General features: G+C 48.2%; 1 protein-coding gene across 1 annotated transcript in view; it reads left to right on the top strand.

Moving 5' to 3' along the window:
- Window positions 1–27,457, top strand: part of TDRD12 (tudor domain containing 12) — a 68,154-nt gene that overhangs the window by 25,855 nt on the left and 14,842 nt on the right. The window contains 12 exon segments of the mRNA XM_040976558.1: window positions 532–612; window positions 14,215–14,275; window positions 14,587–14,694; window positions 17,898–18,083; window positions 19,435–19,591; window positions 19,991–20,118; window positions 21,735–21,926; window positions 22,142–22,270; window positions 23,463–23,580; window positions 24,054–24,193; window positions 24,313–24,533; window positions 26,384–26,483. Coding sequence (XP_040832492.1) covers window positions 532–612; window positions 14,215–14,275; window positions 14,587–14,694; window positions 17,898–18,083; window positions 19,435–19,591; window positions 19,991–20,118; window positions 21,735–21,926; window positions 22,142–22,270; window positions 23,463–23,580; window positions 24,054–24,193; window positions 24,313–24,533; window positions 26,384–26,483 — 1,621 coding nt within the window.

Below are 27,457 nucleotides of genomic sequence, written 5' to 3'. Positions count from 1 at the left end.
TATGCCACGTTGACAAGCACCCCCCTCAAAAAATGTTTGTGTAGTCATTGGCTAAGCAAGTTGGATCAGAGACCACACCAAATGCAGAGACGTTAAAGTTTAGAGGCTTGATTTACCAGCTGAGAGAGAGAATGGGCACATGGCAGCCACACAGCACCTTGCTGGAAGACTACTGCGCTGAGCTGCTAAAGCAGTTTTGAACACTTAGACCCCATCCTGTTTGACACAGGCCTCCAGGGTGTGTCACAGCCATCAACCCATAGTAGTCAAGCAGGAGGAGGAGGGTGAGCGCAGCGAGCTGGCTACAGAAGCAGATGGCAGTGGTTGAGGGAGCCGTGGCAGCTGCCAGGAGTGCCAGTTGTAAACCCTGTGATCCAGGAAAGGCCCATCAACTCAGGACTCCTCTGTTCCAGGCAGTTCTCAGAAGTCAGATGGGGCTGGGGTCACAGAGAGCATGGGGCGGGGGTGATGGGGTGACCTGAGTTAGTTTTCTTTTGTCACTGTGTGTTAGCAATGTGTTTTGATTTCTAGTGCTTCAAATCCGAAACCAAGTGAGAAGCCACGTCGACTGACTGAGAAGAAGGAGTGTGATGAGAGGAATGGCTGTGTGAAGTAAGAGCTTTTGTTTGACCTGAATTGTCTATTGAAATAATTGTAATAAAGCTGTAAGGAGGAACTGGTATATTTTATTATTAATTTCAGAAATGTCTGCACAGCCGAGCTTGGCAGGCCCTGAGGTGCGTGTTTAGTTTCCTGATCATGGGCTGGACTTTCCTGTTGAAAGCTTTGTCCCAGACTGTCATTCTTTCTCCCCTGCCTGGTTGGGTGAAGGGTTTTTACAAAATGAAGGACATGAAAGATGGAGCTGTTGACTCTGCGTTGATGTTTGTCACCTCCCAGTTTTCTGAAGTTAAACAAGTCTCCCATCTGCTGGAGAAACTGTTGGCAGCACAAATAACCTAATTATATGCTTGGGCCACAGACGTCTTCCATTTCTTCCTGCTGCTTCTCCCCTTCCTCTTTCTCTTATCATTATTACTATTATCATTTTTATTACCACCATGCCAGCATAGATGGGCTTACACTTGAAATAACCAATAACAGGGCCCAGCACAGTAGCCTAGTGGCTAAAGTCCTTGCCTTGAACGTGCCAGGATCCAATATGGGCTCTGGTTCTAATCCTGGCAGCCCTGCTTCCCATCTAGCTCCCTGCTTGTGGCCTGAGAAAGCAGTCGAGGACAGCCCAGAGCCTTGGAACCCTGCACCTGTGTGGGAGACCTGGAAGATCTCCTGGTTCCTGGCTTTGGATCAGCGCAGTCCACTGGCCATTGCGGTCACTTGAGGGGTGAATCATCGGACGCAAGATCTTCCTCTCTGTCTCTCCTCCTCTATATATATCTGACTTTGCACTAAAAAAAAATAAATCTTAAAAAAAAATAGAAACAGCCAATAGCAGTGGCTGTCCTGGAGCTAACAGGGTAACAGAGAAGATGGTTGGGAAGTGGCTGCATCCTGGGACATCTCTGTGCAGAGGAGGTTGAGAGGGAGAGCTGATGGCCCAGCTTCCCAGAGACCACACGGATGCAGGGGCTTCTGACTCAGCCGGGGCTCCTCACAGGATCCCAGGGCCAGACTCTGAAGCTGCCCTGGAGCCCAGAGATGTAGAGGCGGCTGTTAACACACCCAGCTTTATGTCTCCCTACCATTCGTTTTAAAATATAACCTGATAAAATAACTCTGAAGTATTCTGTTTTTACCTGTTGTATCTCCTGTCCTTTAGAGTCTGATAGTTAAATTATATGAGTTATTCTGGCAGTCTTCTGTGTACTCCCGGGAACACTGAGTGGTCAAGATCACCATCAGTGCCAGGGACAGAGGATGGAGGGCAGTGGGCTTCCTGGAAACCCCAGGATGCCCTGTGATCCTGCTGATCTCAACCAGAGCAAATGATCAGAGACTGGCTGTGTCCAAAACCTAGGGAGCCGTGTGCCTGCTGTATATGGCCTCGTGGTGAGGGCAGCCTGGAACAGACACCCTTTCCTCAAACGCGAGCAGCCTGCAGGTGTCACATGTCCGCAGGTCTGATAGTACTAGGGTTAAGAAAAGCCACACAGGGACTTTGGCGTGTTGCCTGCAGTGCTGCCTGCTGTGTGAGGATCACCTTGAAGGGCACATAGCCTCTTCTGTTTTTTTTTTTTTTAAGATTTATTTTTGTTGCAAAGGCAGATATATATAGAGAGAGAAGAGTAGAGGCAGTAAGGAGGATTTTCCGTTCAGTGATTCACTCCTCAAGTGACTGCCGTGGCCGGTGTTGCGCCGATCCAAAGCCAGGAGCCAGGAATTTCCTCCAGGTCTCCCACGTGGGTGCAGGGTCCCAAGGCTTTGGGCCATCCTCGACTGCTTTCCTAGGCCACAGCCAGGGAGCTAGATGGGAAGTGGAGCTGCTGGGATTAGAACCAGCACCCATATTGGATCCTGGCGCGTTGAAGGCAGGGGCTTTAGCTGCTAGGCCACGCCACCGGGCCCAGCCTCTTCTCTTTGAGGGTGGTTGCCTTTTTCTCTCTGTTCCTGGCACTGAAGGTGTTGTTCAGCCTGTAACAGCCATCATGCCATTCTATTTCGCTCACCTAAGGCTTGTGTCCTTTGCACATAACTCATTGGAAACCTGCACATTATGGTTGAGCCCAGGAAGCGGGACTGTACCCCGGCTGTCATTTGGCATCCTTGACCCTGAGTGGCAGGGAGAGTGGCAGATCTGTTCCAGGGCCAAAGGGCCCGTGCATGGGACCGGAAGCTTCTCCCTTCTGCAGTAGACGAGCCTGCCTTGATTGAGCTCCCAGTGTACTTGCCAGCCCATTCTCAGCTTTGTTAAGGGCCCTTGGGGGTCTGCTTGGAACGGTATTAGTTTCGGCTGCGTTTTGGTTAGTAGCAGCTTTCCTCAATGTTATTTCAATGATTGTGTTGGTGCTGTGGCCAGGCATGCTGCGGGAGAGCGTTCACGGGTGACTGCGGTGCTAGTCCAGGTGCGGGAGAATGGGGAGGTGAACAGTTGGCCCCTGTATGTCATTTGTGAAACTTGATGTGACTCCATGGCACTTTTTCTTTCTTCCTTCAGTTAGTCTGTCTTTTCTGTGTCTCTTACTTACTCTAATATGTTCTTTGTTCTTCAGTTTTCTACCACTGAACATTGTCCTATTTTCCTGCTTTGTGCTTTCTGCACTTGGTTAAGATGGGAATTTTCTCTAAATATGTATGTTCCTTTTTTGAAGAGTTGTTTAAAAGGCAGAGCTACAGGGAGAAGGGGAGAAAGATAGAGAATAAATACATCTTTTATCTGCTGGTGCCATTGCCCAAATGGCTGTAACCTTGTATTCTGTGCCAGACTGACGCCAGAGTCTAATCCCATGCAGGTCTTCCCCATGGGTGCAGGGGCCCGGATGTTGGAGCCATCTGCTGCTGCCTTCTCAGGCCCGTTAACAGAAAGATGAATAGGATCAGAGACGCCAGGGCAGCACAGTGGCTCAATGACTTTATCCTCTGCATGTAAGTGCCAGCATCCCATATGGGTACTATCATGTCCTGGCTGTGCATGTCTGGTCCGGCTCTCTGCTAATGACCTGGGAAAGCAGTTGAAGATGGCCCAAGCCTTAGGACCCTGCACCCATATGAGAGACCCAAAAGAGGCTCCTGGATCCTGGCTTCAGATCAGCTCAGCTTAGCTGTCATAGCTATTTGGGAAGTTAACTAGCAAATGGCCGATTTTTCTTTCTGCCTCTACTTCTCTATGTAAATCGGCCTTCCAGATAAAAATGGGTAGATTTATATATACTTATACATATTATCTGTATTGTATATTATGGCTATAATATAATTGTATATTATATAACTACATTATATAATTTATATGACATGCTAATATATATTACATTATATACAACGTGTGTATGTATTACATATTTATATATACATATAATACTTTTATAAGTTTTATATAGTGTATTTATATGATATGTATATTATATATACATACATATACACACACATAAAGAATCAGAGAAGCTGAGATTCAAACTGACACTACAGTATTTGATGCTTGTGTTAAAGTCAGCCGCTTAACCCACTGCACCACAACAGTAACGCCTAAATACCTGTATTTTTCATAATATTGTTTCAGTGTCAAGGCTTCATTACCAAGCCCTATTAAAGCCTTACAGGCTAAAATTCACTTCACACAGGGGCTCTCAAAGCTTGATGCTGGGTACCTATGATCGCTAGCTGGGGCTCTCTACCGCAGTACACTGTGGCTGGTGACAACTCGGGCTCTCCGTCCTTTCCTCTGGAAGTCACTGTGTCCCTCCAGTTGGTGCCACCATCCTGCTTCCGGATTCTCAGGCGTGAGTTGCTTTGAGCTGTTGAGTAATAGAGTAGCGTCTCTTCTCTCAAGTTGCAGATTCTCTGCTCTTGCTTTTTGAGTGTGTGAACTTCTTTACTGGTGTAGCGTTGGATTCCCGTCTGTTGTCTGCACTGGGCTCCCAGTGTTTGCACTGGTGTCTCCGGGATGCCTCCTCACACCTGTCTGGCACACCCCGCCTGTGCCTTAGGCTCCTGTGTTCATCGTCACCAAATCCTGCGATTCTTGGTGTCTTTCTTAAGATGAATCTTCTTTTTCTAGTTCTCTAAGCTTCCACTTGCTTGGTTTATTTGCTTGTCTTGATGGAAAACATCCTTTGGTAGTTTCCTGCAAACGGAAACAAGAATGTTTTGAGAATTTCCCTAAGTGCTTAAGACAGGTGTTCACACTTGATCAGCAGCTTGAGTGTACACGCTCACTGCATTTCTACTTCATCCTCTGGTTTCTGGTTTTTATTGCCGAGAAAGCTACTTCCTTCTGATAACTTAGGTCAAACTCTTCCTTTTCTTTCTTTCTATGAGAAATAAGCCCCACCTGCGCCCACCTCCCCACTGCAGGATGGACTCCAGCACAGGAAGGGATGAGTAAGGCTTTATCCACAACCTGGCAAGGCAGGTGTCTGGTGGCAGGCACACCTAAGACGGGAGCTGGCACACAGGGCTTTTCTCCAGGTCCTTGTCAGCTGGACACGTAGGAGGAGGAGGAAGACTGGTTGGGTCTAGGAAATAGGATAGTACAGGATTAACTGTGGCAGTGGCCTTTGTACGTTAAGACTTGTTACAGTTACAGCAAGTGGAACCGTTGAGATTTTTTTTTCACTTTAAAAAATTATTTTAAAAAGTAGTTTTAAAACAAAGATTCATTCATTTATTGGAAAGGCAAATTTATAGAGAGAAGAAAAGAAAAAGATCTTCTGTCCACTGGTTCACTACCCAGGTGGCCACAAAGTCGGAGCTAAGCCTATCTGAAGCCAGGAGCCAGGAGCTTCTTCCATGTCTCCTGTGTGCGTGCAGGTTCCCAAGGCTTTGGGCCATCCTCTACTGCTTTCTCAGGCCACAAGTTGGGAGTTAGATGGGAAGTGGAGCAGCTGGGACACCAACCAGTGCCCATATTGGATGCTGGCGCGTGCAAGGCAGGGATTTAGTCACTTAAGCCATTGCACCAGGCCTGTTTTAAAACGTTTAACTGGAGGTGTATGTTATGCTGGGGTGAGGCTGGCCATAAGCCATAAGGGCCCAGCGTGATATCCTAGTGGCTAAATCCTCACCTTGCATCTGTTGGGATCCCAAATGGGTGCTGGTTCATATCCTGATTGCTCCGCTTTCTGTCCAGCTCCCTGCTTGTGGCCTGGGAAAGCAGTGGAGGATGACCTGAAGCCTTGGGACCCCTGCACCCATCTATCCGGGAGACCCGGAACAGACTCCTGGCTTTGGATTGGCAAAAAAGGAAAATAAACCAGAAAACATTGCCTTGTATTCCAGTCTGCTAATTAGCCAGTTCTTCCATTAGTGACCAGTGTTTGGAAATTTCATGCTGCTGTGCTGTGTTGGAAGTCTGGTGGACGGTAGACCATTTCAATCTGTAACTCTTGCTTCTCACTTTGGAAAACATTCTTAATTTTATTTTTTATTGATTTCCACCTTCTCATCTTTCAAGAACCATGAATTATGTGCTAGATGTCCCGGAATGGTCTTGGAAAAAAATTGTTAGCATTCCGAGGAGGATTTTTGGCACAGCTGTTACTTTGCTGCCTGGGTCCCCACGTTCCGTGTTGTAGCACCTAGAGTGGGGTCCTAGATCTGCTTCTGTATCCAGCTTCCTGCTGACTCGCACTCCAGCATGCTACAGTGACCCAAGTTCTTGCTTCACTGCCACCTGTCTGTGAAACCCGGATGGAGTTCTGGGCTGCCGGCTGTGACCTGGGCCAGTCCTGACAGTTGTGGCTTTTGGGGAATTAATCAGCATATGGAGGATTTCTCTCTGCCTGTCTTTTAAAATAAATAAACAAAACAATTTAAAGTACATTTCTTCTTTTTTGCTTTACTTTTGGAACATTTTCATAACTTTATCTTTCCCTAGTTTTATTAAGTTTACATTTTCAAATGTGGCATTTCCTCTAGCTGGCATTTTCCCTTTTATGCAGTGTCCTGCCCTTTTGTCTAGTCTCTGTGATAATTTCTCATATTTCTCTAAGGATATTACTAGTTTTGTAGACCTTTTCTTCTCCCTGCACTGATTCTGTTGCTTGGAAGATGTAAGATAATTTTAATTTTAATCTCTGCATGATGAGAGGCTTTCTCTAGTGGCCTGTGGTCCCGGTTTGTGTGCTTGTGTTTTCAGGGGGCGGAGTCCTAGCCAGCCTCCTGGGGCCTCTGAGTGCCCAGCACCTTGCTGGCCTTAAGTCTCGCTGTGGAGTTAGCTGCTGGTCAGGGGAACCTCTGCTCTGTCTCTAGTCCTTCTTCTTCAGTGGGTCAGGAGCTACAAGGAAAAGTCCTCCTGCCTGTTGCTGTGGGTCAAGACATTGCCAGGGTCCTGGGTTGTGTGACAGGCCAGCCAGAATGCCATTTTTTGGTTGTTGGTTTCACCTTCCTCTTAGTACAGTCCTGAGACGGGACAGAAGCAGGAGCCACTTGGTCAAGCCCTGGCAACCTTACATGTGTCCATACCCAACTCGGAGCCAGTCAGGAGCAAGGAGCATCAGAGGCTAACCACGAAAGACCTCCAGGGACTTCTTTAGCCTGGACACATGCCCTCTATAGCCCAGTGCAAAGCAGTAGGTGACCCTCCTAGGGCGATGGTAGTGAGTAACACAGCCATCTTGAGTGTGTTGCGTACAAAACAAGGCAAAGCAAGACAAAACCAAAAAACCCAAACAGACAAAACTCTAAACCCTGAAGACATCGCCAAAGTGCTGTGCCCCCTCGGCCCTGTGGATGCACCTGTGCAGCTCCTGCTGGAGAACAAGTTAGCAGAACCTTCTGGCTGCCATGCTGTCTGCCTTGTGCTCTGGCACAAGCCCTCACTCACCCGCTAGCCAAAGCACGTGTGGATGGTGTGTTTGCCTCTTTGTCAGTTGCTATCTACAAGTAAGCCAAAGGACTTGGGGGTCAGAGATATTTTTTTGGTGATCCTGGTGGGACATGAAATAAGTGGGACAAAGGGACAGACACCCCCTTCTCGGTAGGCCAGTGGCTGCCTGGGCCTTCATTTCAGGATCTCGGTCCTCCCAAGACCTCAGCTCACCCCACCCAGACAGTGCTTTTCTTTCCTCTCTGCTCGGCTCTAGGCCTCTCCCCCTTTAAGTCCTCTGGCTTGGCCTTTGGCTTTCGTTTTGGATTTTAGCTTGAGGTGACCTTTGTAGGTATCGTGTGGGATGTGCTATAACTGCTGGCTCCTGGCAGGGATGATCCAGCAGGTTCCCCTCTGTACCAGCTCTTGGTTCCTGGCTTGAGTCAGCATACTTGGTTGACTGCTGGACTTAGTCCTTCCTGAAAATTCCTCCCAGGCCTTGTCATTTTACTTCATGAGCTTGCCTCTCAAGACAGAGCCTTGCTCCAGTCCTCAGTCCGTGGTGCCCTTCGGTCACAGGGTGGCTGGAGCTTGCCTCCATGCTGTGCCCCAACGGAAACTGCTCAGCAGAGATCACTGCGAAGTTAGCAGGCCTCAGCTCCTGCTACACAGTCCGTGGAGGTGTGCTGGCGTTCTTTCCTCCTGATTCTTCTCCCTCTCCTGTCTTGTCTGTCCCTGTGTTTCTCACTGGTTATACCTGCAGGTCGATCAGAACCAGGGTGCGCATACTCATGTGCAGCTGCCTGCTCATGGAAGTGCCACCAAACCCTGGGACCTTTAACAGTTGGCCACGAATGCCATCAAATGGCCAAATATGGTAAACGTCCCAAGCGTCTGAGGCATTGCCCTCCTCTGTTGCATCTTAAGAAATTGGGATTACTTTTTATTGCAGCATGGCATGATCACGGTCCAAGGAGAGGATGGGAGACATCACCCACAGCAGGTCACTAAGTTATTACGTCATTCTCCACCTCGCTTGCCTTGTGTTGTGTTGAAGGTCCTGTGAAGCTCTGTGATCCCTGTCGAGGCTGTGTAGCTGCTGTTCCTCAGCCACCTGGTCCTACATACCCTCACCTTACCCTGCTGACCTCATCTATAGAACCCCAGCCCACTGATCCCTGTGGTCTTCTGCTTGTTTGTCCTTCTCCACATTGACATCAATCCTGACGTCTCCTCCTCCGTGCCCTGCACCCCATCACATCTGTCGTCAGGAACCACATACCTGTGTGCCCTCCCTGATAGGCCTCTGCTAGGCTGTGAAAGCTGCTGTGTTCTCTCCCATCCCCCAGCTTCCATCCCAGGCTGTCTTCCTTTCAGAGGAGTACCAGGTGGAGAAGGTTAGAACCCCAGAGTCCACACTCCTTTCCCTGTAACTGAACCAAAACTATGTTAGGATAAGCGTGCCTGACTTTCTGAAGACACGGAGGTCTAAGGATGAATTTATCAAGCGGAGTTTTATCTTCTCACCGGGCAGGTGGTGGTTACTGTTTTGACCAATTTTCATACCTAAAGTGAGAATGAGTATATTTTCAAGGCCAGAAAGTTCGCAGACAATTTTGTTGCCATCCATATCCAGGTAGGGACAGAAGTGGCTGCAGATCAGGAGCCCAGTGGGATTGTGAGAACCAGGTGGAGGGTACCAGCATAGCAAAACCTATTGCCTGTCTAACGGGATGAAAACAGAGACCTTCTGAAATTGTTTTGAAAAAGGGAAGAGAACTCGCCAGTTCTCTGAGCTGGCTCACCAAAGGCCTTTGGGAAATGCACAGGCAGATTCCAGCTCTGCATGGGGCTGAGCTTACTTGTTGGGCCTGTGGTTACTTGGTCAGCCCTGACTTGAGAAGAAATCAGAGGGACCTCAGATCCCATTACCAACTCTGAAAGAGGAGGCCTTCAGGGTCTTCAGCAACCAAGACAGGGCAGAAGAGGTGATCAGACAGAAAAGATTGGATAACATAGCACAGCTTTTAGCTGTCTCAATTAATGAGCCACTTCGGATGGACCCGCAAAAGCCCAAGAAGACCAGACAACCAGAGAGAGTGCACTAGCCACAGAGGTATCCAGTGTGCCTCCTGCCAGGTTCTCGGATGGGAGGCAGGTGCCCGCCTCCTGAGATGCAAGCACTTGCTCAGCTTTGGCTTCTGCACGATCTTCACCAGCACTGCAGCTCTAGAAGTGGCAGGTAGGGAAACTGAGTTCCTTATGGACATCGGTGCTGTCTACTCTGTCCTGATTCATCTTGTCAGACTCTCCAACTGCAACTGCATGATAACAGGGACTGACAGTCAGCCTAAGGTAAGAAAGTTAACTTCCCCCTTGCCCATGAGACTGGGTTTAATCCGCTCATTATCACTGTCATTATCACTGCTCAGGATCACTGTCGCCCTAGAAAGAGGGCAGGTACAGGTGACAGTGAGCCCCAAGCTCTTCATTTCTTTTTTTTTCTGGTGATTATTTTATTTTGGCAATCTTTACATAGTTGATTTGGGCACAAAGAATCAACGGCTACTAGGAAAGTACAGGCAACATTGTTTCCATGTTATTATTTTTTTCTGTGTCTGGGGTCAGGGGAGAGAAAAAAAGGAGAAACCCCACCTTACCTCCCACCCATCCCAGGTCCCTAACCTGGGACATGCCCTGAGAGTCCTGCTCAAGCGGTTTTGATAGTTTGCCAGTTCTGAATTGCTGCCAGTCTCGCCATTCCAAGCACGATGAAGTCTCCAGAATCCACTGGCTGACATAGTCCACCTTAGAGTCTCCGTTTGCCCAGATTTTCACTGCCAACACGTGGCTGGGGTGGTTGAATGATTTGTTTTGTCCTCTGTCCTCTGGAGCTCTTCATTTCTTGGCTGAACAAGTTGCAAAGTCGATCCCTCAAAACCCCAGGTTTCTCCACCAAGAGACCCTGGGGTCTTATTCTCTAACTGGATGAGCATACTGGTACCCAGAATGAGAACCGTCTCAAGAGGTTTGTGAGAATGGCAGGTTTCTGCGGTAACTGGAACCCATGTGTGAGGCACTAAAACCTGAGTGAGAACTCACACACTGGAACCCAGGGCAGCAGCAGACTTAGGAGGTGCTGAAGTCAAAGCTGGGCCAAGCTATGGCTCTGGGACTCCAGAACTTAGAAAAACCATTCACTGGGAGCTGCCTGAGGAGTTCTGACTCGCCGGCTAAGGCCTACCCAGAGACTGATGCCTACTAGAATACTGTGTCTTAAGGATTGCCCAGATGTGTAAGAGCAAAGCTACCCACTGCTTATTGGTGAACAAGGCCTCTAAATTGATGCTAGGACAACCTGTTGAGGCACAAACCTTCAGACAGTATTGGAGGTCAAAAAACATCCTTTACTGGCCAAAGGAAGACTAATTGCCAAGGGTCTTTTACCAGATTGCCCTGAGATTGCTTTAAAGGCATGTCAAACTCTTAAACCCAAACACCCTCCCTCCAGCCCAGGTGAGGAGGCCCTTCAACCTCAGTGTGTTGAGACACTGATTAGGGTTCCTCTCCCAAGCATAGACCAGTAAAAGCTCATTAGACCTTTCCATGTTGGTGCCCATTGTGGGAGGCAGAAGTTGGTGGAAAAGGATCCATAATACGGGGGGGGGGGGGGGGGAGCCTTAGAAAGACCATGAAGCAGGTTGCCCTCTCTTGTGAAATGGGTGTCGCAATAATCTTCCAAATCATCCTATCTTAGCTTCCTTGGTAAAACCAATCTGGAGCAAGGGACACACCCAGAAGACGGGCAGGTGAGTTTTACCGAGACGTGCTCTAGAACTGGATCCAAGTACTCCCTGGTACCTTCTCAGGGACACTCTCCCAGCCTCACTCAGAGGGCCATGGGACTTTGTAAACTCCTTCCCTCCTGGGAGAGCACCCCTCATTTTGGACTTGCCAATCCCTCTAGAAAGGTAGAGTGCTTTTCTTCATGGCAAGTGCTACCCAGATCCCCTCAACTTCTCTAGGAATGCACTCTAAGTTACGCGCTTCCTGCAACCCCCATCCTCAGGGAGGGTGGAGCAATGAGCCACCTCAAGGCCACAGAGCGCAAGTTCCCCAGATAGTCTCAGTGTCTGCACTGACCCATGGGTCACCTGGATTTTAGCTCCTTTCAAATGATCGGTGGAAGACACCCCGCCTTTTTTTTTTTTAACCACAGAGCTCCTCACAATTGGGAAGCTGAGGAACCTGGGGGAGATCCAGAGAGCTGTGTGCCCCCGGAAGGAGCTGAAACCGATCTCCAGGGGACGTGGACAGATGAGCTCCAGCATCTCCACATCAGGCCGACACTGGCCCAGGGCTGCAAACCCAACCCTCCGTCAGCAAAGCCAAGCCCCAGCTGGTCCTTAGAACAGAAAGCAAGGAACTTTTAAGTCTCCAAGAATTAAAATTCAACCATCTTTTTTCAGTAGGCAGCACTACACAGGATGAGACTTTAATTCCCGCCCCTTCCATTAAAGATAAGGAAAATAAGCTTCCCTTAGGCGAATAAGACAGGAAAGATGCAGGCGTCATTGAATCACACCCTCTGACTTACTGTGTGTCCCATCCAGTCAGCAGCAACGAGCATCCAGGCGCCTGCTGCCCTGATAGGGACTGCCCCAGTCTGCATGCCTGTCCACAATAGGCCAGTGAGACCCATATGGCACCTTCCTTGGACACAGGGTTGAAGAGAACCAGGTTTTTGAATTTGCAGTATACAAAAAGACAAGGCAGCACCTGCACAGAATACTAAGCCAAGTGCAAACCGAACGGAAATGTCTTATGCCAAGGGGAATGAGCCAGAACTGCAGCCTGGGTGCTGGTGTAAAAACACTATGTAGAGGGCAGTTCATGACGCCTCCTCAGCCCCACAAAAGCTGCTCAGCTCCTAGGAACAGGAGGCCAGTTGGCTGAGTCCTTTTCTGCTGTGCTATCTTATATTTGGGCAGCCCCCAGTAAGCCTTGCCTGGGCAGTACCATGATCTCTTGCCAAATGCTGCTTGCAGGTGACTCAGAAAACTTGGTGTCAGTAACACTTCATTCTGGGCCATTCCTCTAGTGTCCCAGAAGGCCAACGTCTTCCCGTGGGCTGGGGGCACACTGCTGTCTGGTGCGGATGAGTACCAGGGCATCCGGAGATTGCTGCCTTTGTTTTAGTCACCTGGACATTGCCACACCAAAGGATCCTGGTCCTCATCCGTAGGCTTTCTGGAGAGTTCTCTGTGCAGGTAGAATTGATCCTCCCGTGGCTGGCTCTGATTCTTCTGTCTTGGGTCTGCCGTGGCAGTGACCATCTGCCCATCTGCTTTCTGACTTTGAAGATTTCGTTTTAGAGTATTCTTTCTTCTGTGATTATCTTCATTTTTTTTTAGAAAATTGCTTTATTGAGATATTTATATAACAAAATTTGCTTCTGAAGTATGAACAAGGGTCTTCCAAGTATTCACCAAAAAAATCATACTTTGAAATTTTAAAAATGCATGGATTGAAAAAAATGCAGATTTGTCTTGTATTAAAGGTTAACTGGTAGTTCAGTTTTTATGAACTTTTTGAAGTGACTTTAGTGTATTGCAAGTTTTGCAACCATCACCATTGCCTAATTGCAGAACATTTTCATCAACCCAAAAAAGAAATTCATTTCCATTGACAGCAGCTCCTGGCAACCACTCATCATCTTTCTGTGAGCTTTTCTATTCTGATATTGCATGTAAAAGGAAAAGTAGTAAGTATTCCTTTACAACTTAGCTTCTTTCATTTAGTACAGTGCTTAGAAATTCATCTCAGCCATAGCACAAATGAATACTTGCTCTTCTTTATGGCCAAAAATCAGTCTCATACGTGGATGCAGCTTATTTCCACTCTCTTCATCAGTGGATGGACATTGTGTCTTGTGCATTTAGAGCATTCACTGGCAGGCGTGGCGTTTGCCACGGATGTGTGTGTTCACCCACCTTCTGTGTCTTGAGGTCACCCCTGATTGCTTAGTTCTCAAGTGCGTCCTGGGGCTGAGGGAAAACAAGGGCAGTTTTCTCCCTCTCAGAGTTGGCAGAGGCAGTAGCAGGCAAGGCCTGGCTCATCGTTTTCTGAGCCGTGGAATTAAGATCCTGAAGGATGCCAGCCTTTCCCGTGTCTGGCCGGGCTCCCTTTCCACACAAGGGCCTGGGCATAGCACCGCTGCAGCTCAGTTAGGCTCAGGTGTAGACAGTGGGCAGCGTGCAACCGGCCAGCGTGGCCACCACAGTGTTGTTGGCATCTTCATAAACCAGGCACAACCAGACCTGTTGTGATTTTATAACCTTGCCGTGGGGCTGTTTTACCTCTCCTGAGGAACAGTTAAAAGAACCTTGCAGGGCCCGGCGCGGTGGCACAAGTGGTTAAAGGTCCTCGCCTTGCACGCCCGGGATCCCATATGGGCACCGGTTCTAATCCCGGCAGCCCCGCTTCCCTTCCAGCTCCCTGCCTGTGGCCTGGGAAAGCAGTCGAGGACGGCCCAAAGCCCAAAGCTTTGGGAACCTGCACCCATGTGGGAGACCCGGAAGAGGCTCCTGGCTTCGGATCGGCATAGTATCGACCCGTTGCGCTCACTTGGGGAGTGAATCATCGGATGGAAGATCTTCCTCTCTGTCTCTCCTCTCTGTATATCCGCCTTTCCAATGAAAAATAATAAAAATAAATGTTTAAAAAAAAAAAAGAACCTTGCAAACGACGAAAGACTTGTTCCTTCATCTGGTTCCTTCTCAATTGTTTTACAGACTCCTGCAGTTTCTAAATCCAGACCCTTTGAGAGCTGATGGAATCCCTGATCTGCAGCAGGTATTTCAAGCCCTAGAAATGCTAGAAAAGAGGAAACAGTTTTCTCCGTAAGTCCCTCCCTTGCCCCTCCCTACTTGGGATGAGAAAAGAAACTGCACAGGTGAGGGACTTGACATGGAGACAGCTTTTCAGAATGACTCAATGAATCACGGCTTTATATGGTTATTTTAATTTATTTGGCTAATGAGTTAGCATGTTTTCCATGGATGCTGTTTGTTTCTAAGTAAACAGATATAGGTATTTTCTGTGAAGTTGTTGCTCCCCTGTGCTTCAGGGGAGGCACTGGTTGTGCGATGCCTGTGTCCGCTTAGTTGCAGAAGTTGAAGTCGCCTGTTTGGCCTCCCGTCGCGGTGCTGCGGAGCAGGATTGAGCCCTGCTTGACCATCGATACGTCCCCACTCTCAGCCAACCTGAAGAAGGTGAGCATGTTCTGGCCTGGCTCCTGGAGCAGTGCTGTCTTGTTTCAGTGCTTGGGTTTCTAACAGACACTTCTGAGAGCTTCTTGACTTTGAAGTTCTCTTTTGAGCTTTTGCTACTAACTTCTCATTTACTCTGCAGCCCAGGCTTTACTCTAATGAACAGTTGCTTTAGCAGAAGCCGTGTGTGACTGTTTCTTCTCAAGTGTTCTGGAGCCCACTTTGAAGTGTGCCTCTGAAAGGAGGGGTCTGAGGAGCAGCCAGTAGCAGGTGTCACCCATTCACTTTCTGTGGTGGTCTTCAACTGCTGCTTCCACTTGGTAAATCCCAATTTTTTTTTAAAAAAGGTCCTAAACATGTTTAAAGAAACAGATAAACCACAAGGCTGGATAGATGCAAAGACAAGTATTTAGCAGATGTAGATGTCTTCAGAGGACAGAAAGCTGCTGATGTACGGTGGCTGATGAGCACGGAAGAGGTGAGACAGGTGAGGGAGTGAACGTCCTGCCCTGTGTCCTGAATCATGCACAGCTAGTTGGTGTGCTCAGGAAGGAGATTGGTGGCCTTTTCTGGAGAAACGCAGTGACCCTAGAGAAATGGCCTGTAGCTGACACAGTCTGGAATTTGTCGAGTGCAAGTGCCACTTCCTAACCCCTCTTGCTTCAGTGCTGGGAGACTCCCACCCACCAAGCTTCTCATCAGATTTTAGTGTTGTCTTCTGCCGTAGAACAGAAGAAAGCCTTCACATGCACAAATAAAACAGACCAAATCAGAATCTGAAGGAAACAGACAGTGCCAGCAGTGGGAAATGTGGGAACGTGAGAGTGTCATCCGAAAGAAGAGAAGTTATTGCATCCAGTTAGCATGACAGGGTGCTGTGAACAAAAGGAATGGTGAGAAAATGGAAAAAACGTGGAAACCCAAGAGATTGCAGAAACTTCTAAGCAGTAATAGGTTTGGGATACACAAATTAGAACCCAAAAGGCAAAGATAGATATGAAAATAATTTCATATAATATGGTAGTGCAGGGAGGGAATCTGGAGAGAGAAGGGGAAGAAATCTCAGATGAGGTTTCCTTGAGGACCCTGCACCCGCAACGGAACCACTCCAGTTCATGAACAGAACTCCAGCCATGGGGAATTGCAGGCTCTGTGGTCTGACCATGGAGTACAAGTATGAGAACTGGGCCTCCTCAGTTTTTGGTGACAGTGTAGTGGATGGCATGCCCAGTGCACGTGGAGGATATGGCAGTCCATTGGTACCTGCAGAGGATGTCTAGTACCGTGGCAGAGGAAGGAGGACAGAACAAATTGGACAGCTCTCCCAGCCATGCTTTGATAGTAAGTATCGGGCGAATGAGGCTCTAAGGTAGACCGTATCAGCCAATGAATGTTGGAAGGATTTCCTCCTCCTCGGAGCACGAAATAGACAGCACTTCAGAAGTATTGAAGCCACTTGAGCAGAACCCTTGCAGCATGCTCCACATCAGGGGCCATGAAATGACATCGAGTGGCTGGCCTCTGTCCCCAGGTACTGATGCGGTTAAGATGCTGAGTGTGGCTTCTCCCCTTCTCTTCTCCCTTCCCACAGATACAGGCAGAAGGAAAAGAAAAAGAAAATTGGAAATATGGGTCCCGTACACTTTCCCCTAATCCTCTATTGTTCCCACCCTAATGTCCCCATGGGCATACATCCTTCTCAACTATGCAAACATCACCAAAAATGAAAATTTTGTATTATTATTTAAAAATAAATAAAGTGGGCCAATTTGAGTCTGAAAGTGGGATTTCCAGAGGGTGCAAGAAAGGGGCCGGCAGTCCTCTGAGGGATAAGCTGCTGAGAGCCTGCAAGGCAACAGCCTGCCGCAGTCCAGCACTGCCCAGCACTGCTGATGAACAAGTGGCACTGGACGTGCAGACGGCTGTGAGGCAGCTACACCCAAGTGTCTGAGAGATGATGGGAGCATCTGGAAGAAGAAACATCCCCTTCACACGGTCAGCGGTTGGGATGGGCTCAGATGTCTCCACGGAGTCACAGCCGTGAACACTCTGATGAGAGGTTACTTCCAGGGCAGAGGCCCTTCCTCAATCCGCTGGTGAGGGGTGAGGGCAGAATGAAAGCCCAACAGAATGGACAAAGGCATAATCTAAAAAGGGAGCTCCCAGAGTGATAGCCAGATGCCAGGTGTAAAGTGAGCAGCCGTGATGACCTTGGCTTTGGGATTTGGGAAAGGAGCGCATCACAGGAATGGCACTGATGAGCACAGCCTTCTTGGGAGGTTGAATCCTGCAGCTGGAGGACTGTGTTGGAGCATCTGGGTTTTAATGGTGGTTACAGAGGAAATAAGTGAAATAGAAGTTGTTTTTAAAAAGCTTTGTAAGTCAAGCAGGTGAACTGGCTGATTCTTAGGAAGATAAGGAGGAAAAGCCACAGTGATGTCCCAGTGTGCAACCAGACAATTGGGCTATTTTGATTTGGGCTCCAGCAAAAGCAGGAGTCTTACACAGTAGTTGTCCCTACTCGGTATCCCTGGGAGAATGCATTCCAAGCCCCGTGCTGGATGCCTGAAGCCTTGAGTGGTGCCAAGCCCTGTGGTTCGTGCCATCTAAGTGAGTACACGTCACAGCACCTGCAGTGTGAGAGGCAGCGCCAGAGCCAGCCCATGGTGCTTTTCCCTGCCTCACAATTTGTCACAAGATTTATTTTTACTGTAGATCTTTGCATCCTCAGCATGCAATTTGCTTTTTTGTTTCTTCTTGTTCCTTCAGTTGAGAAGTTTGATTTCTTGGATTTGGGATCATCATTCATTAAAAAGGGTTCACCGGAAAGCACTGTGATGCCTTGACAGTTGAGCTGAAAGCCACGGTGGCTGCCGAGAGGCGGCATGTGCAGTGTGGATGTGCAGGACGTGTGATCGATTCACGTGTCCAGAAAGGACAAGAGGAACACCACAGGATTTCATCACACTGATCAGAACATTGTGCAATTAGGAACTTACTATTAGGAACTTACTATTTACTTCTTGAATTTTCCTTTGGCGTTTTTGAGTTGCCGTTGACTGAGGGCATTTGAAACTACTGTAGCAGGCATTTGGTGCTGAGGAAAGCTCAGGGAGACTGACCGAGTTTAGCAGTCGGTAGTGATTACTGGAAATGTGTTGGTTTTACTTTACCTTGTTGTGGATTGGAGTTTTGTTGTTTTCTAGGCCCTTCAGAGAAACGAGTACCCTGGACCCAGCCACACAGAATCCTACTCGTGGCCTCCCATAGCACGTGGCTGTGACGTGGTGGTCATCTCTCACTGTGGAAATGACCCTCTGCTGTACCTCCCGCCAATGCTTACAATTCTGCAAACAGGGAGCTGCTACAAGTCACTGCCAAGCAGAAGCGGAGTGAGTTGAGGACAGTTTTATTTCACAACAAAGCGCGTTAAGTGTCTTCAGTTGCCTGTCCTTTGGTGAAGTGCCAGTGAAATTATTAAGTTTTGACCATTTAGTTTTGACCATTTACAGATGAGAAAATGAAGCTCAGAAAAAGTTACTGGGGTGAATTCACAGCAACTGAGGCCCAAATGATGGGTTGACAGCTGCTTCACTGAGCACTGGCTCATGGGCACAAAATCACGACACAAACAGTTCTGCCGCTCATCCATCGAAAGTAAACAACTGCAGAAAGAATACACTACACTTCAAGTTGTGGACAGAAAATGCCATGTAATAGTTTTTTTTAAAATTATGCCATGTAGTTGAATGACTTCCCTTTGGACATCTGCTTCATATTATGTATCAGTTTAATCAAGTGAATAATTATATTTTTATTAGGAGGGAAAGAGAGGTGAACAGAAGTTGTGCATCCCTGGTTCACTTCCCAGATGCCTGTGACAGCCAGTACCGAGCCAGGTCAAAGCCAAGCTCTTGAAATTCAATCCTGATCTTCCACATGGGTGGCAGGGACCCAAGTGTCTGAGTGGTCATGTGCTGCCTTCCTGGGCATGTATTCGTGGGAAGCCAGAGTCAGAAGTAGAGCAGGGACTTGAACCAGGCACTCTGATAGCGGGTGTATCCTGGGTGATATCCGCTGCTGTCAGGCAACCCCCAGAAATGCCAAGATTCCCAGCCCCCACGTTAGTTGGCAGCTGAGCCCTGCTGGTGAGATGTTGCTGGGTTAAGGCAGGAAGGTATGTCAGGTCCTGCTCCTTGTGGGCAAGGTCACCCTCCTGACAAGACATTTACCTGGAAGCCGGCGCTCAGCTGTGTCTTCCGTCAGCAGACAGCCTGTGCCCAGAGGCGTGTTTGGCGGACACTGCCCCTTCTTCAGGAGATGTCTGGAGGCTGGCGGAGGGCTGCATTTGGAAGGTGGTCTTCTCAGGAAGGGGTATTAGCCTTTGTGAAGGCCTTTGGCAAGGTCGTTTGCTCTCAGTGCAGAGTCTGGAGTCAGACTCCCTGCACTCAGATTCCGTTGCTACCCGGTGGTAGCCGTGCGGCCTGAGACAACCGTCTTACCCCCTGTGCTTCAGACTTCTCAACTGTGAAATGAAGTAACAACAGGCTTTGCTCTGGAATGACTCAAGGACTCAGTTAAGCACTAGGAAAATCAGTCTTAAAAAATAATGAATTTTGTCTACCTATATGATGAGGATGGTGGCAAAAACTTAACACTGCACAGGGAGACGTTCTTGATGTTTCCATGTGCTGTGATTGCTAACCAATGTCCGCAGTTACCTGAGTTTGCTTGTCTTTGCAGCCTCTTGCAGTCATCGTGTGCCCTGGGTGGAAAAAGGCCCAATTTATTTTTGACTTATTAGAAGACTACAGCATGTCCTCAAGGCCTCTTCATCCCATGTTGTTAACAATCGGACTCCACAAAGACGAAGCCAAAAATATGAAGCTCCCCAGGGGGTGTAAGCATCCTTCCCGAGCTGTTGGGTTCCCTGCCTGGCTGGCCGTGTGGTGACGTGGGTATTGATGCCTCAGAGTGGTATCACCGTGCCAGCAGCATGCATTCATCCATCCGTCAGCAGGTTTTCTAGCACATAGAGCATGTGACCACACAGTGTGGACTAAAGCCCTCCTGGCCCCTCAGAGCACGCAGCCTGGTGGAGCCCAGGCACTGGATCAGCAGGGACAGGAAGGAGCCTCTGTGGGCAGGGGCTGCCTTCACTAGCTCCATCAAGAAACTGCTTCTAGAGAAAAAAAAAGGGGGGCGGGGAGAGGGGATTGGTAAAGGAAATGTTAAGAATGTTAAGAGAAATAGTGGAACATCTGAAATTTTAAGTCTGTTTCTTTGCTTTACAATGCAGGTGAGGTGATAGTCACAACCCCACAGAGCCTCCTGAGGCTGCTCACATACCAAAGCTTGCTGTTCCTCAGGCTCTGCCACCTGGTCCTGGATGAGGCGGAAGTGCTGTTCTCGGAAGCCACGGAGCAGGTACCCGGGCATCCCGCCGGCGGGAGGCGCTCAAGGCTGGCAGGACTCAGGGAGGGTTGACTCCTGTCATTAAGAAGAGCGAATGTAAATGTTCTGGAATTTCCTTTCCCCTGTTAAAGTTCTCAGTGGTGAGCTGGGAGATTTTTCTGATTCTGGAAGCAATAACTTTTATTTTAGGTAATTTGAGGAATAGAGATCATTTAGGGAAAGCCCCACCATTCATAATCTCATGTTCAGAGGTAATCACCTTAACTATTGAAGTATTTCTTTTTTTAATTTCCATTTTTATTGCTACATATAGTCTCTATCAAGAACAATTTCAGGTACAGTTTTATAGCTTGCGTTTTTCAGTGAACAATGTTACATTGTTTCTGTTCTACAGCATGACTTTTATTAGCTGTATGGTACTGAATCTATGGGTATGGCATAACTGATTTTTTTTTTAAGATTTATTTATTTATTGGAAAGTCAGATATACAGAGAAGGAGAGACAGAGAGGAAGATCTTCGGTCCGGTGATTCACTCCCCAAGTGAGCACAATGGCCGGTGCTATGCCGATCCAAAGCCAGGATCCAGGAACTTCTTCTGGGTCTCCCACATGGGTGCAGGGTCCCAAGGCTTTGGACCGTCCTCTACTGCTTTCCCAGGCCACAAGCAGGGAGCTGGAAGGGAAGTGGAGCTGCCGGGATTAGAACCGGCGCCCATATGGGATCCTGGGCGCATTCAAGGCGAGGCCATGCCACAGGGCCCGGCATAACTGATTTTAAGATTATCATGTCTTTGGAACCTTAAGCTGGTTTGACATCTTTTTTTTTTCTACCAGTTTTCCTTAGGATCAGTTGCTAGGCAGGAGCTTAGCCAGATCAAAGGCTCTGAATTCTTGTAAGGCATTTGCTAGTGGCACAATAACTTAAAGACAAAGAGCGGAGCCTCAGGTGGCGTGAGTGCTCCAGTGCTACCGCCTGATTTTGTGGGTTTCTGCAGGGCCTTGAACTACTCTGAACTCTCATGTTCTTATTTAGAAAACTGACGTCTGGGGTCATTGCCTGTGCTTATTGGATATGCTACAGGATATTCACATTTGCTTGTGGAAGTGTAGATTGATTCACACTCCCACTGGCTCACCACCCCTGTTCCCTGCACTCATTTGCCCCAGAGTGGACTGGACCAGCTCGGTTTTCTTTCTAATTAGTAAACAGAGGGACCTGTCTCCTTAGCTGGCCCAGCATTTAGCTGATGACTTGTTAAGTTGGACATTAATTCATTTGGATCATTTCTATCTCTTCCCCTATAAGTTGCTTGTTCATTTCCTTCTGTGGATCTGATCGTCTTTGTAACCAGTTTTTAGAAGTTACTAAGTGAACACCTAATCTCTTGCTACACATATCTACCAAAATTTTGTCTGTGCTCCAAAATTTTGATTATCATGGAGTTTCAGAATGTTTATTGACTTCAAGTTTTCTCCCTTTTCGCTTTATCCTTCACTCTGACTTTTGGAAAGACACTCCCCACCTTGAGAATAGAAAACGTTAAATCCCTCACCTTTTCAGTTGTGTCATAAAATGTCATGTTCTCTTCTGAAATAGGATGTAATAATTTGATACTGATTTTTTTAGATGTTTGCTATATTAGATAACTTTAAAAAAAATATTGATGTTGAAGAGAGAGAGTCTGCGCCCCATCAGATCATTGCGGCTGGAGTTCGTTGGAACAAACACATAGAGCACTTAATCCGAGAGTTCCTGAACGACCCCTACGTCGTGATCACAGCCATGGAGGAGGCTGCCCTCTACGGCAACGTCCAGCAGGTGCTGAGCCGTGGGGACGCGGCGGGGTTGGAGGACACAGCACCCACCTTCGTTAGCTGGATGCATACTAAACCATTATACTTGATTTAATAAATAAATCTGTGATTGTGTGTGAATTATGTGAATTTCCAATACATTGCTTGCTGTGTGAGAATCGAAAGCAAAAACACTTTGAAGGTTTCCACATCAATGCTGTTTGTGTATATTGTTACCAGGTAGTGCATCTCTGCCTGGAGAGTGAAAAAACCTCCACTCTGCTCCGGGCTCTGGATTTCATTCCAAGCCAGACACAGAAGACCTTGATCTTCACCTGCTCGGCAGATGAAGCAGACGTCGTATGTAAGGTGAGCCCCACCACACGTTCGAACGTTCTCACTGTCCAAACTCTTGTGCAATCTTGAGTCATCAGAACATGACTAGAGGAGCTGAAGGCACAACGGGGGAATCCAGGTTCACAAGTTTAACACGCGTCTGCAGAGGAGGCGGGCTCTGCTGACCGGAGGCCAGCGCTTGGGCAGCCGCATGGCCGTGTGACAAGCCCTGCACTGCAGCAGCATCTCCCGCCCCATCCCATCCCCCAAGGTGGCCACGGTGGGCTGGGGTAGCGGTGCTGCTGGTTTAGTCATGGCCAGCAGGCAGAGGATCCCATTCAAGAAGAAATGCTGGGGCTTGGGGCAATGGCTCAGTGACTAAATCCTTGCCTTGAATGCACCAGAATCCCATATGGGCACTGGTTTGTGTCATGGCTGCTCCACTTCCCATCCAGCTCCCTGCTTGTGGCTTGGGAAAGCAATAGAGGGCAGCCCCAAAGCCTTGGGATCCTGCACCTGTGTGGGGGACCTGGGAGAAGCTCCTGGCTCCTGGCTTCAGATTGGTGCAGGTCTGGGCTTTGGGGAGTGAATCAGAGGATGGGAGTTCTTTCTCTCCTCCTCTCTCTATATCTGACTTTCCAATATGAATAAACAAATCTGTTAAAAAATGAATGAAAATAGCTTTACAAAATATTTACTTTGGACATGTTTTTATTTTAGATAGAAGTTGTAGAGTTGGGAAAATATTTCTTTGAAGCTTGCAGTCATCTCATTGAGAATGACCGAATCAGGAAAGTAGTGGCCTCCCAGGTAATTTAAAGTGACTTGCATTGATGAATTCTGTAAGATTTGTTTTGTTTTTATATGAGAGGCAGAATTACAGAGAGAGAGGCGGGGAATGCTAGTGCACTTCCCAAGTGGCTTGTGACAGCCATGGCCAGACTGAAGCCAGGAGCCCAGAACTCCACCTCAACCTCCAGGCTTGGTGGCTGGAGTCCACGTATTTGGGCCACGTTCTGCTGTTTGTCCCAGTTGCGTTAGCAGGGAACTGGATCAGAAGTGGAGCAGCTGGGACTCATCCAGTGCTTGTTTGGGATGCTGGCAGTCAGAGGTGTGGCTCCATGTGCTTTCCCACAACGCCAGGCCTTAGGCTGAGAATCCTTGACGGAGCGATTGGCTTCAGTCTTATTCCTGTCTGAGCCGGCCTCTTTGGTTTCTTATCCAGGTAGTAGAAAGCAGTTCCATATTTTGCTTGAAAATGCATAAAGAAACAATTTTTAACTTAAAAAGTGTTTCGGAGCAGTGGAAGAAGAAGCTGAGTTCTGGCTCTCAGGTTGTTCTAGGTAAGTGTGCGAATTCCTGCTCCTCTAGAGAAGGCTGAGGTCGTAGGAGTCACATCTTCAATCCTCCACACTGGCATTCCTCATCTCCAGAGTTCTCATTCTTTCCTAGCTCGCTAGTTTTAATCATCAACTGGAGATTAGCTTCTGCTACAAGTCTCATGTGGAGGTGAATCTAGGTGCCTCCCCTACCCCAAGAAACCCTTAATACAGACCACCTTCCTGGGGTTGAAGATCGCTGTCCGATGGGCAGCTCTGTGAGGCTCTCAGGTATGTACGGAGGCAGCCTACCGTGCAGGATAAAGAGGCCGAGTTCATTCTAGAAGGGAGACCACTCTTCTAGAGTTTAATTGCTACAGGTTGTGGCTTTAAACAAACAAATAAACCAATGGGAACGGAGTCTCTTTGCCTGCAGAGGAGTGATGTGGTTCCTGGAGCCCCTGCCCACATGCCGCTGTTGGCATCTTGTCCTCCAGCCCTGACGGACGACTGCATCCCACTCCTGGCCATCACGGATGCCACGTGTGTGATTCACTTCAGCTTCCCTTCCTCGCCAAAAGTTTTTGGTGGGCGGCTGTACTGCATGTCTGATCACTTCCACAGCCTGACCGAGCAGGTTTGCTTACTTGTTGGATATCTTCAGAGTGTTGTGGGTGGGCATTTTGTGTGGCATGACAGATTTCTCCATTTAGACTGGCGTGGGTGACCCCTGCCTGTGTTCACCCTGGCGTTAAGGGTTCTCCCGCAGAACAGGGAGACAGAAGGACCAAGTCCGTCCTGCTGCTCACGGAGAGAAACGCCAGCCAAGCCGTCGGTGTCCTGCGCTACTTGGAGCGAGCAGAGGCCAAAGTCCCGTCGGAGCTGTATGAGTTCACCGCAGGGGTTCTGGAAGCCAAAGAGGATAAGAAGGCCCAAAGCCCGCTTTGTCTGTGCCTGAAAGCTTTTGGATTTTGCAAGTAAGCCGGTGTCCTGTTTTAAAAGTCAAGTGTCCCATGCCCATGAGGTGCACAGCTGTATAAGGTGTAGCCGGATGTGTGCGCCCTCCCTGTGCTGAGGGGGCGCCAGCGGTGGCCACCCTCCAGGCAACCATCAGTGTGGAGCAGTTTTATTTGCTGGGAATGCCAGATAAATGGAATTGTAGTGGATGCTCTTTTGCACTTGGCTTCTTTCTCTAAACCTGGTGCCACTAATATCCATCTGGGTTAGCGTGGGTTTCTGTATTTTACTGGATGGAATTTGCCACTGACCATTGCATTCTGTGACTCTGTCACAGTGTGTGTCCCTTGTCTTACTGGTGGGCCTGCAGACTATTGCCAGTTTCTGACTGGTGTGTTTGAAACCCCTATAAGCATTGTTATTCATGTCTTTTTGTTGGCATTTGCATTCGCCTCTCGTGTGTGTATTAAGGGGTGGATTGCTAGGTCATGGGCTGGGCAGCCATCTGCCTTGTCCCAGTGGTTCACCTGTCATAATCATGATGGCTGGGACGGCAGTTGGGCTTGCTGTGCCTGGGGTGGAGTGGCACACCGCTGTGACTTCAGTCATGTTTGTCTGATGGTTGGTGGTGTCGCATGCCTTCTCCTGTGCTGTGCGACATCAGCCCATTCTCTTTGTGAGGCACCTGTTCAGGTTATTGACTGTTTGAGATGAGGCGTTCATCTTATACTTACTGGTTCATGGGGATGACTTTATATAACTCCCTCTGGTGCACACACTGAGAACGTCTTCTCCCAGGCTGGCTGTAGCTTTCCACTGTTTTGTAGTCTCTTCAGGTTGGTGTCAGTGTGTCCTTATATGGGAAGTATTTGCTTGTTTCAGGGCTTGAAAGAAATTCTCCTTTATCTTCTTCCGGCAAGCTTGCTAATCTTAGCGTGTGTTAAGTCTGTGACCCACGCTATGCCGGCTGTGTGTGTCGGCAGGCAGGGCAGGGCTGGCTTTGGGCCTCTGATGCCCTTTCTTGTTTGTTTAATGAGGCCAGTGCTGGGCACAGTGGGTTAAGCTCTCACCTCTGACAGCAGCAGTCCGTGCTGGAGTGCCTAGCACCTGGCTCCCTGCCTCTGAGCCAGCTCCCTGCTGAGGGACCTGAGCGTGAGGGCCATGTGGGTGACCTAGAGGAAGCTTCAGGTTCTTGAACTTGGCTGATACTGTGACCACTTGGGAAGTGAATCGACAAATGATGATCTCTTTCTGTCTCTCTCTCCCTTTCAAGCAAATGAGTATTTTAAGAAGAATGTCTAGAGAAATAATATAACTCTTTTAAATTTATTCAGCGTTAAATCTTAGAAACCTTTTGATTGTTGCTGGTGGGTTATTTTTTATTTATTTGTTTTTATTGGAAAGGCAGATTTACAGAGAAAAGGAGAGAAATGGAGATATTCTGTCTGCTGGTTCACTCCTCAAGTGGCTACAATAGCCAGTCTTGAGCTGATGCAAAGCCAGGAGCTTTTTTCAGGTCTCGCATATGAGTCCAGGGTCCCAAGGCTTTGGGCCATACTCTACTGTTTTCCAGGCCACAAGCAGGGGGCTGGATGGGAAGTGGAGCAGCCAGGACACAAACCAGCGCCCATATGAGATCCCACTGATGCGTGCAAGGCAAGGATTTAGCCACTGAATCACAGCACCAGGCCCAATTATTGGTAGTGTTATATCAACTATTTAATATGGTTATTTTTAAGGTGTTTGAAGTAGGCATTCGCTGTTGCTTGTAGGTTAATTTTCTAAAGAACACTTCTTATCAGCAATTAATCCTTATCAACACTTATTGCAATTTTTTTCTGGTTATAAAGTCTAATGTTCTCTTTCTCAGAGATCAAAGGGTTTGTCCTGATCGGCACCACATTAATCCAGAAATAGACATGCCCAGGGAATTATCCAACCAAGCCCTGCCCACGTCTGGATACATTAAAGTAAGTTGCGAAAAAACTTTTTCTCACTGACTACTGTGCATCTTAATGAAGGTATTTTATTTGTAAGTACCATAGTCCTACTGCAATGTAGTCACAACTTTGTAGTCAGTGATAACGTACAGTTGTTGATCTTAGAACAGGTGCTGCATCCTGTGCAGCTTAGAGTGGGGTAAAGAGGTTAGACAACTCACAGTGAGAGACAGACACAGCTAGAAGGCAGAAGCCAGAGGGGGACCCCTCCCCACAAGCAGGGGACAGCTCGACGTCTTCAGAGGTGCTTGCATTGTTCGGGCTGTAGGTGGACCCATGATTGAATCACTGGCATTGTAAAGGAAACGGAGGCACCTGTGCGGCCTCTCGCTGTGGATGCTGTGCGCCACCTTGGGGCCCTCCCGGCAGCACCATCCTCACCAGATCCAGATCCTCAGATGATAGGACCAGTTAAAAAAATTGTAATCCATTTCCTAGAGTTACAAGTGTACACACACACACACACACACACACACACACACACACACACACACACACACACACACACACACACACACACACACACACACACACACACACACACACACACACACACACACACACACACACACACACACACACACACACACACACACACACACTTTCTGTCCTCTGGTTCACCCTCCATGTGGCTGTAGCAGTCTGGCCCAGCCAGGAGCTCTGGGTCTCCCACAAGAGTGGTGGCATGTGGGAGCCCAAGCCCCAGGGCCACCCTCCCCTGCCTTCCCAGGCACATTAATGGAGAGCTAGTTCAGAAGTGGGGCATCTGGGACACGAATCAGTGCCCTGTTGGGAAGCCAGCATTACAATCTAACCTACTGCATAATGCCGGCTCCTGCTTTTGTCAACTCTACTCAGAAATTTGCCTGGTTTTTTATTTATTTCTTCTTCTTACTGTGTTTTAAACAGTTCTTTCTCCTCTCATATGTGTGGCTGAGGCCAGG

The sequence above is a fragment of the Ochotona curzoniae genome, unplaced genomic scaffold (assembly GCF_017591425.1).
Source record: "Ochotona curzoniae isolate NIBS_2020 unplaced genomic scaffold, NIBS_Ocur_1.0 contig_2699, whole genome shotgun sequence".
Taxonomy (NCBI): Eukaryota; Metazoa; Chordata; class Mammalia; order Lagomorpha; family Ochotonidae; genus Ochotona; species Ochotona curzoniae.
Note: the sequence above shows the minus strand (reverse complement) of the source record. Positions and strands in the feature narration are given on the sequence as shown.